Source organism: Silurus meridionalis, chromosome 21 (assembly GCF_014805685.1).
Source record: "Silurus meridionalis isolate SWU-2019-XX chromosome 21, ASM1480568v1, whole genome shotgun sequence".
Classification (NCBI taxonomy): Eukaryota; Metazoa; Chordata; class Actinopteri; order Siluriformes; family Siluridae; genus Silurus; species Silurus meridionalis.
The window spans coordinates 17531011-17541444 of record NC_060904.1 but is presented as its reverse complement, the minus strand read 5'-3'; the positions used below and the strand labels follow the sequence as shown (position 1 = coordinate 17541444).

The 10434-nt window shown below is 37.8% G+C and overlaps 2 protein-coding genes across 3 annotated transcripts; one reads left to right on the top strand and one right to left on the bottom strand.

The window, feature by feature from the left end:
* Positions 1–290: 290 nt before the first annotated feature.
* On the bottom strand, positions 291–2979 carry LOC124375495 (type-4 ice-structuring protein LS-12-like). The gene is made up of 3 exons (XM_046833899.1): positions 2904–2979; positions 2676–2811; positions 291–608 (listed from the first exon to the last, which is right to left on the bottom strand). The coding sequence occupies exons 1-3, from the start codon at positions 2947–2949 to the stop codon at positions 389–391; spliced, it is 402 nt and encodes a 133-aa protein (XP_046689855.1). The 5' UTR covers positions 2950–2979; the 3' UTR covers positions 291–388.
* A 3877-nt stretch (positions 2980–6856) lies between these two features.
* rbm8a (RNA binding motif protein 8A) lies at positions 6857–9910 on the top strand. 2 transcript variants are annotated; one of them, XM_046877347.1, is made up of 6 exons: positions 6857–6958; positions 7509–7568; positions 7658–7735; positions 7866–8002; positions 8961–9097; positions 9338–9910. In XM_046877347.1, the coding sequence occupies exons 1-6, from the start codon at positions 6892–6894 to the stop codon at positions 9381–9383; spliced, it is 525 nt and encodes a 174-aa protein (XP_046733303.1). In that variant the 5' UTR covers positions 6857–6891; the 3' UTR covers positions 9384–9910. The 2 variants fall into 2 exon arrangements, with proteins under 2 accessions (XP_046733303.1, XP_046733304.1); XM_046877348.1 differs by having other exon boundaries at positions 6858–6952.
* Positions 9911–10434: the final 524 nt, after the last annotated feature.

The window sequence follows — 10434 nt, the reverse complement described above, 5'->3', positions numbered from 1 at the left end:
TAATAATTGTGACATCAATGGGGAATCAAACATGAACAGTTATTTGGTGGAAACCTTTCACATAAAAATGAAATCATTTATGAGAGAATATAAATGAAATCGTGAGAAATGTGATGATTTATTCCATTTTAATTGTGTGAAAGAATTCTATGTGGGAAAAAAGACATGGTTTGTATGCGCAAACGTGTAAAAAATAAACACGTACACGCACTACTGTAAGTTAACACAATCCATCTGATAAACACTTAAACCTGTAAATAAACAATAATATAATAAGAGTCTCACGAATGTAAAGCCTTTGAACCCTTTTATTGCTTCAGATAAGCGAGCGATGGCAGTCACAGGGCAATGTTAGTTTCCCATCTCGCTTTTTTCTGGGTTTTAATCTTTACTGAGGGGGAAGGATGGCCTTGGTCTGATCAACCACGAACTTCAGCATGTCCTCGATCTGGCTTTGCATCAGGTTGGTGTAGGGGGTGATCTGAGCACGGACCGAGGCGGCCAGAGGCTCCACCTGCTCTTCGATGTTGCTTGAGAGGGGCGTCAGCTGCTCCTGGAGCTTCTGAACCACAGGCATGAGCTGAGCTCTGCTCTCCTCGAGGTAGGTCCTATACAGAAACACAGTGACGTTAGAGACGTTTCCTTCACGGCTTTGCCTTGATTTCTGCAGAGATCTTGTGAGGTATAGTTTAATGGCTTTCTACCAAAGTGTATATATTTCTGATGCAGTGAATATCAGTTGTTGTTTAGGTGCCACAGGGACCTCAGTGAATGAGTCAGATGTACTTTATTCCAGCACTATTTTAGCAGCATTAATAATAATAGTTTTTAAACTATATGTTAAGAATTAATTAAAATTGTTATTGACATGATATTAAAATAATTATATAATGATGTTTTTAGGGTCAGATGAAAAGCATTTATTTTGAACAAGAATTATAGAGAGGAAGATTAAACTAAACCCTGGGAACAGCATCAAGCATCATGCAGGTATCAAACACTGAAATATATTCAAGGAAATACATTACATAAAGTAGTTAAAGTAGTAAAACTTACAAAATGAGAAGAGTAACTATTAAAAATGTACACATCATGAAATAACAACAATAGTGCAGAGAGAAGTAGTGAAGGTGCCGCTCAAGCAAACAGTCAGAGTGAAGTGACAAAGGTGTAATACTGGGGAAATGGGACTGCTTAAGAATTATATATATATTTGGGCTCTCAAAATTAATGCATTAACGATGCATTAATATAACGGCACTAATGTTATTAACGCACGATTAATGTTGCGTGCATTTCTGTTTAATCGTTTTTTTCTTTAATTGAAAATATACAAAATTTAATAAACGAGGGGAAATTAAAACCTTCGGTGCAACACACATTTACTCACAACATCTTTTCTTTACTCAGATATTAAAAAAAAAATTAAGAACTTTACTGGAAAATACTTTTTAATCATGAAACATTTGGTTTAATGATGCGCCAAGTCTCAATTCAGCACCAAAATCCGCCATGATGCACACGTTCGGCAATTAAAACGGTCCGTGTGGAAACAAAGCAAAAGCAGCCCTTATATATATATATATCATTGATCCTATATTTAACAGTTTAAAAAAAACCTGTGAAATCAATAGGGAATCACACGAACAATTATTTGGTGGAAACCAAAGAAATATATGAAAAATCATTTAAAAGAGAAAAATATGAAAATGTACTTATGTTAAGGAAAAATTAGGGGGTTAAAATCTGAGCAGACATGAAGCTGAAAAACAGGAAGTGTTTCCAGAAAAGGGAAATAGAAAACAAAGTTCAACAAGGCAACTTTTGAGGTATGTAAAAAGTCTGTAATTTAGTAAATAATGCAAGGCCTCGTATGATTATCGGTACATGCAAAACCTTAAAGACAATTAAAGACTTCTGAGTGTCTTCTGAGAGCTCTGTGGAACGTCCTGACTGAAAACGAGCTTCCACTTTCCCATCCACGTCTGAAAGTTTCTTCATTTTGGTGAAGTTAAATTGTAAAGATTAAGCTTTTGTGAAGAGAATGTATACTGTAAAGATCATTTGCTTACTGTTTTCCAATTTGGAGTTTACATTCGATTTGTACTGTCACTAAATAAACTTAATTAACTACACTAATCGAAACATTATGTGCTAATTCTATTTGTCAGAACAATTTACAATAACATTCAATTATTAAATTGGGATTAAAGGATTTGAGCCTCAGGAACAGAGGAGCAGGAGCCACCCTGTGAGTGTGTCCACTTGGACAGCATCAATATAAACGTGTACGGAGATACGACTCGTGTTTCAATGCCGGGAACGGATCAAGCTTATCAGAAATAAGTGCTTTAACGGTATCGTTTAACTTTAATTGTATAGAATTTTATGCAAAAAATAAATATATAAATAAAAAATAATTAAAGAAATTAAAAATTACAAATAAAATAATAATAATTTTTTTTTTAAATTATATATATATATATATATATATATATATATATATATATATATATATATATATATATATATATATATTTATTCAGCATTAAATATCACATTTCCATGGAATGGCTTTTGGAAGCCACGTGTAAACCATGTAGGCAACTCAGAATGATGGAAAAAACAATGTGATATCATAAATATAAATAAATAGTAAATGAAGTGTAACTCACTTGGCCCTGTTGGCCAGATCGGGGGTCTCGAGGGCTTTAAGGTTTTGGATGAGGTCCTGGAAGTAGCTGGCAATCTTTTCAACCTCAGGAGGCAATTCAGCAGCTTCTCTTTTCACCAGGCTGGCAGCTTGGGAGCCTGTTCACAACAAAACAAAAAGCATTACATACAATCGGAGTAAAACTACAAGACTACTGCAGTACTTTTAACAAAGAGCATTTAAATCTCACCGATGGCCAGAGCAACGACGAGGGCGGCGACGAGGGAGAACTTCATGATTGTAGACCAGGTAAGGCTTCACCTACAATAGAAACCTGTGGTTACTGGAGTAAATACAGAGAATACAAATGGAATATTCATGTCAAACTCACTCCAAATCTGATTGTATGGATGGAAAATGGAGCTCTTACCTTCACTCCTGAATGTGTAGGACCTTATTTTGCACCGGGCCTTTTTATAGCAGCTCCAGAGGTCGCAGGGTGATAACGAGGTTGACGAAATCAGCTTGATGAAGCGTTTAAATGCTGCGTTGGCTGCCGAACCTTGAGGCATCACTTGACACAGAGGAGATCGAGTCAAAGTTCAGCAATCTGACTCTACACCCAGTTTCAGTCTCTATCAAGGAACCAAGTGCTTACACATCACATTTAAATTCATTAATTTGTTTATTTATATAAATCTGTCCATCGAATTAAAGCATTTAATTGCAGTTAATCTCATGATTGTGAACTCGTGATTAATCTCATCTTAATCACACATTTTCTTTTGCTCTAAATGCACCTTAAATTAATAAGTGTTTAATACTTAAATCAACATAAACACAGACGAATATAAATGTACATTTATTTACATTTATGCAAATGTATGTTTATTATTAGTGAAACCAAACTCACAAAATAACTGGCAAAATATTCTTGTAAATGTTTTAAAGTGATTATGGTGTTTTAAGTTACGTAAGTCATCAGGACACCAGATGGCATTTTTTTGCTGTTTCCACACGGACAGTTTTAATTGCCGGACATGCGCTTCATGGAGGATTTTGAGTGAATTTTTTATAAAAAAAAATTTTTTATCTGACTAAAGAAAGGATGATGTAAATGAATGTGTCACGTTGAAAGTTTGAATTTTGGCTCGTTTTTCATTTATTTATTTTATTGCATTTTTTATAAAAATGGTCAAAAATGGAAATACGTGCTGCATCAATCGCGCGTTAATAAAACGAGTGCCTTTAAAATACATTTGTGTTCACGCATTATTAACATGCTGATTTAAAGTATATTTATAATATCATTATATATATATATATATATATATATATATATATATATATATATATATATATATATATATATATATATATATATATATATATATATATATATGTTCATGTATTTGTTATGAAGAATGAAAGCCAGGAAGAAGGTGCAGCGTGTGTATCTTTATACGGAAATATAAATAACTGATATTTTGTTGAGGACAAAAATGACTTTTAAATGAAACTACAGTATAACCCACTGATGGATGATTGGTAGGAATATGATTTCTGCTGCTCCCGGGAACAATGACTTCACAAAGTTTTACATGTCAGCTTAATGTCCATAAGGTCAAAGTCTGCCTGAACTCTTTCTATCTCACACTGATTGGATTTATCTACAGATTCGAGGCAGGGCTATGCCGCTGATGAAGTATATTTCCAGGAAAATAAAACTCCCGTGGCCACACACTGATTCTATAAGCTTGTGATTCTATATGTGTTTTAACCCCCGTGCTAATATTGTAGCTCTCCCTGCTGTGATTAGCGTCGTCTCTGAGGACATTTTTCATGCCCAATCACTAGGTAACTTCAGCTGAAGTGGACGTACGATAATGGGAGCGAAGAATTGCAGTCATTTCAGCTTTTTCTGTGCTGGATTTGTCAGGACTACCCGTCTCAAAATGATTGCAGCCTATGGTTATGGCAGAAAGAGTGCTCAAAGTGGTAGTTACACTGCCATATTATGATACGATGCTCTGAAAATATTGGAGGACCAGGCTAGCATGAGGATGGAAGAGGCACTGTGTTGCTTTTGTCTTTTTCTGTCATGCCCGAGACCCCATACTGGCTTGCAGAATGGACTGATATCTCGTTTGAAAAACAGCACTCGGGCCTGTCCAGAGGCGCCGATGGAGCACAGGCGAGTTCAATGCCGTGGCTGATCAGCCCCCCGGGAGACGGACCATTTTATAAAATAACCACCCATCTTGTGCACCATTTGAGCACTTCACTTCACAGCATGAGGCCAGAAGTGCTCCAACTAAGATTTATTTAACAGCTGAGCTCAGAGACGCTGAGAGTGAACTGAGCACAGGCCGAGTCACGAGCTGAGGGCTGATCTCAGACCTGCACGCAGATTCATTCCTTTCTTTATCACCAGCATGTCGTTTGAGATGTACATACATCATGCCGTTTCAGACTAATTAGAATTTTGAATTGCGGGTGGGATCGGGATTCACGATGCTCTCCATATCCCGCGGCTATTATTTTCCCCAAACGAATGTAAATAAGAGTTAAACACGAGTACAGCATCGTTCACAGCTAAGTGCATGGTTCGGAGAAATCACTTAGAACAGCATTTTCAAATATTAATACATTAAAATGGATTTCACCTGCCCCGATCCACTGTACCTACGTTTTAGACTTAAACGTGATCGTTGAAATACATTCCATAAATAAATAAATAAAAATTCAACCCAGTGACCTGAGATACGGCCCGAGTCTGTAGATTTACTGTTACAAAATCGTAATAAATATGAATAGGGTATAATTGTCAGAGTTAGAAAAAATTCAATGTTAAAAGCAGACAGACAGGCAGACAGACAGACAGACAGACAAACAGACAGACAGACAGACAGACAGGCAGACAGACAGAGAGAGAGAGAGAGAGAGAGAGAGAGAGAGAGAGAGAGAGACAGACAGACAGACAGACAGACAGACAGACAGACAGACAGACAGACAGAGCGATAGACAGACAGACAGACAGACAGACAGACAGACAGACAGACAGACAGAAGTGTATAAGTGTCCTATTTATAATAAATAACAGTACGATAAATAAGGGCATGTGGTCCATATGTACAGGAGTGAGAGTGAATAATGTACAGAAGGTGCAGTAGGTAATAATATATGGTGTTTATACATAAATGTTTATATAGTAATAAGATATTAATAAATAATAAGTATACTGTAGTAATAAGTATATATAGATATTAGATAGATATTAGCCTGATGCACAGATTACATGTGCTTATAACTTCAGCGGGGGTCATGGCTGCTTCTCATGGTTCTGTTTTATTACAGTTTTACACCGAGTGTCATTTTACTGTGCAGTTTCTACCCAATCAGATTTCACCGTCACATCACGTGTTGCTGTAAATCCAGCCGGAATAAACTACGCAGGCTTTTGGTAGTTTCAAATCCATGAGAATGAAGCTGTTGCTTAAACCAGTCAGATTTAGCCAGTCGAGTCGGTCACTCTGAGGCCATCGCGCAGGCGTACAATAACATCTGCATTTTCACTACATTCGATCGGTCAGAGAGCGCACGAGTCAGAACTCACAAACCGCCACAAACTTCACAAACTCAAATATAATCATGTGGATTTGATGACTGTTTTTAATTCCACAATAACTGACAGAGGAGAAGAAATTGATTTGGTTGCAGATGCACTTACATTTACAAAATGGATTTTTCAAGAAAAACTGGACATCGTGGGGGAAAGGTCACCAAAACAGTTCAAAATAGTTGTTAAGCTTTTTCATGAACCATTGGTTCTTTTATCGTGTAACACCCACAAACGCTACACAAAGCGTTCTGTTTATCAAAATTTGTCCTTAGCTGAATTTTTATTTATTTGTAACTATTGGAACTATAGTCAGAGTCGGTGTATGTAGACGTGTTGGGGATCTGATTATTTTTATATGACATTTTATTTTATTTCTGATCAAAGGAATGAAATTAACTCAAAAATGATCTGTTCTGTTTATGTTAAGTTCTATGTTATGTTATTTTAATGTTCATGTTTATGTTTATGTTGGTTTATGTTCATTTTTTACGCATCTGCAGTTGCGCCGGACGGACGCTAGGTGGACCATTTTGCCCGGCCTTTTTTTTTGTATACGCTTCACAAAGACGGAAGTGCGCAGTGCGCTTGCGCAAGTTTTCTCAGACCGACGGGCATCATGGCGGACGTGTTGGATCTTCACGAAGCGGGTGGCGAGGACTTTCCTATGGACGAAGATGGTGACGGTATTGTTAATATATTTGCGTGGTGAATTTCACCTCGGGGTTCTTGTAAAACAGTAAACGCGTTTAGGGAGTTCTTTTGTCCGGTTTTGAATGTTTTACATGCTCGGGCCTTGTCCGCCTGCCTGCGCTATGCTAGCTGGCTAATTCATACATCCCCCGCTATTTATTGTTGCGTCAGATAACTAGTTATTAAATTAAACCAGCTTTAATATATATATATATTCATCTGGTACTTGCTTGACTGTATTTTGTTTTCCCTTTATAAATTTTACACGTACTGTTTAATAATTTGTTTAACAGACGCATTGTTTCAACTGTAAAATCGGGCTGGTCCCAAATGACTCAGTTTTGAGCGAAGTGCACTAGAAAGGCGGCTTCTTCCCTACACTCTGTAGTGTGCATATATAGGGAGCATAGAGGGATTTGAGATCAGACCTCACCTTGTGTTTGAGGTTGATTCATTTCAATGTTCAGGTTAATGAGAAACATTCTTCACTGCTGTCTGGTGTTGAATTAATTTGTTGACTTCTTTTTTATAATGTTTGTACAGAAAGCATTCACAAACTAAAAGAGAAAGCCAAGAAGAGGAAAGGACGTGGATTTGGATCTGGTAAGTTTATTTCACATCAACACTTTATCGTTCGTTTGAATTGTGTCTGTGTGTGACATGTAATAATCACGTTTGTGGTTTGTTTACAGATGAAGGTGCGAGGTCCAGAGTTAGAGAAGATTATGATACGGTGGAGCAGGATGGCGACGAGCCCGGACCACAGAGATGTGAGTCTGCCGCGTGTTCGGTTTGAGAGACGTGATAAAGGAACCGGAGCACCGTTTCCAGACGTTTCTTCTGAAAATGTTTAACACTGGATAGTGTGGTAGAGTTTGACGCCTCTGTGTGTGTTTGCAGCTGTCGAGGGCTGGATCCTGTTTGTGACCGGCGTTCACGAGGAGGCCACGGAAGAAGACATCCACGACAAATTCGCAGAGTTTGGTGAGATCAAGAATCTGCATCTCAATTTGGACCGGAGGACTGGTTACTTAAAGGCAAGTCGCACATTTCTATCTGTTCTATACCTTTTCACGTTTTTAATACTCTAATCAACATGGCCACGGACAAATATGGATGCAAATGTATATTTATTATTAGTGAAACCAAACTCAACATAGAGCATGAAGGCAAAATATTCTTGTAAATGGTTTAAAGGAATTATGGCGCTTTATATGACTTAACTCGTCAGAACGCCAAACAGATCTTTTGCTTTGTTTCCACACGGACCGTTTTAATTGCCGGACGTGCTCACTGTGGCAGATTTTGGTGCTGATGTGAGACATGGCGTATCAGTAAAAGGTTTTTCCCCTCTTATATCTGAGTAAAATAAGGGGGCGTCGTAAAAAATGTTGCGTTGAAGGTTTAAATTCCGCCTCGTTTATATTAACTTTTTTAATAAATGCAGAAATGCGCGTTGATAAAATTAGTGCTGTTATAAAAAAAAAGGATATGTTTTGTTGCATCATAAAATAAAAAAGCCAATCAGGTTTCAGTGTGCAAAAGACCTGAGGACGTGCAAATCTTTTAGAAGTCACCTGTCCACTGTAGTTCTTAAGGTACCACAATAAAACTCGGCACAACGTGGTCTAATAGTCGGAATGTTTTCTGGACGAATTCGTTGATTTCTAAAACCTTTTGCACTAAGAACTCAAGTCCGATCTCAAACGCGTTAGATTACTTATGATCAGAAAAGCATGGACGTACAGATCGAGATGTTCTATATACATATGGCTCATCGACTTTACCTCGTCTGGGGTCAGCTTTTTTTGGTGTCGTGGATTATTTTTATTCCATCCACTGGGTGGCAGTGTTTTACAGGACTTCCACAGCTCTTCATTACGGCTCTTCTCTGTAATATTAAACTGTTTATGCGAGATAATTGTGTCCTCCTGCTTCTGTTACTCACTCACACGGGATTGTGACATGTTTTTATTTGGTGTTTGTTGCTCACAGGGTTACGCGCTGGTAGAATACGAGACGTATAAAGAAGCCCAGGCTGCGATGGAGGGACTGAACGGCCAGGAGCTCATGGGTCAGCCCATCAGCGTGGACTGGGGCTTTGTTCGAGGGCCTCCAAAGAGCAAGAGGAGGTGAGGATCGGATTTTCTACAACAAACATGGAATCAGACAAAACATATCGTATGATGAGTCTCACGCTCGAGATTGAGCGTTACGTGTTGTGTGTGTGTGAGGAGACGTCGGATCAGTGCCGCAGACATGATATATGGCAGATTGAGATATATATATCTTTTTTTGTCTTTTTTTAATTAGATCAGGTGTCTTATAAATGTGTGTTTATTATAATTTTCCTTTCTTTTTGTCTCTCATAGGGGAGGAAGAAGGCGGAGCAGAAGTCCAGACAGGAGACGGCGCTGAGCGTAAACAACCCCCCTCCCCCTCCAGTGTTCTCTGTATTTTTCTTTGTACGTTCTCAGCAACAAACAAATCTGACTGTTTTCAGGTCGAACAAAAATAAATCCTAATATTGGGAGCAAAAAGTTGGAGTATAAATGCTGTGATCACGTTCTGATGTGCACCGTTTTACCATCGCCTTTTCATAGAATGTTTTTTTTTTCTTTTTCTTCTGAAAATATGACCCTTTTATTACCTGGTTTTAAAACTCAGTCGTAAACTGGTTCATTAGAGAATTGTCGAGGTGTAAAGGGGGACTTTTGTGTTTGTGAAGTTGCGATTCAATTCTTTCTGTATAGTCACATTTTTTGTGGGTTTTTTTTTTTTTTTTTTGGTTTTGCTTGAAATTTTTGTAAAAAAAAAATCAATGAAACCAATCCTTCGATGCGAATTCGGGTTACGCCACAAAAGAATGTCGAACCTGAACTTTTTTTTAGTTTTTTTGTGATTGTTGTTGTTTTTTCACTTCCAATAAACGTGTTTGTGGATGAGTTTCTGTGTGTGCTGTTTTTAATTAAGTTAAAAGCTTGAGAATATAATAAGGAACCACCTGTTGGCCACTCACTGGTTAAGATGATGGAATTCTCACCAGGTGGTCATGAATTTAAATCCCACTGCTGCTGCTGCAACCCTCAACTTCCTAAATAAATCATTGTTCGTCTCTCTGTCTGGGCGTCTGCCAAAAGACTGACATGTAAATGTCGTAGCAGCATGACTGCTTAGATCACGGACTTAGAATCCACCCTGTCTTTACTCACGTTACTTGTAGCAATGATTGTAGACCTTCAAGAAGGTACACAGGTGTTAGCAGGCTTGATTTTGTCTCACCAAAGAAGATCCTGGAGTTGTCACTAATTGCAGGACCTGATAAAGCTCATGTTTGGTGTAATACTCAAGTGTTTCACTTTATATCTATTACTATGAAAACAGTCACTGATGTTTGCATGGCATTAACACATCGATAAATACATTTCTCAGAATTTACTGGTTAGCTTGATGCTAGTTCAGGTGTTTC

Coding starts and splice junctions, on each gene's coding strand:
- LOC124375495 (XM_046833899.1), bottom strand. CDS start 2,949: ATGAAGTTCTCCCTCGTCGCCGCCCTCGTCGTTGCTCTGGCCATCG. Junction 2,812..2,903: donor CGTCGTTGCTCTGGCCATCG/GTGAGATTTAAA, acceptor TGTTGTGAACAG/GCTCCCAAGCTGCCAGCCTG. Junction 609..2,675: donor GATCTGGCCAACAGGGCCAA/GTGAGTTACACT, acceptor GTTTCTGTATAG/GACCTACCTCGAGGAGAGCA.
- rbm8a (XM_046877347.1), top strand. CDS start 6,892: ATGGCGGACGTGTTGGATCTTCACGAAGCGGGTGGCGAGGACTTTCCT. Junction 6,959..7,508: donor TATGGACGAAGATGGTGACG/GTATTGTTAATA, acceptor ATGTTTGTACAG/AAAGCATTCACAAACTAAAA. Junction 9,098..9,337: donor CCTCCAAAGAGCAAGAGGAG/GTGAGGATCGGA, acceptor TGTCTCTCATAG/GGGAGGAAGAAGGCGGAGCA.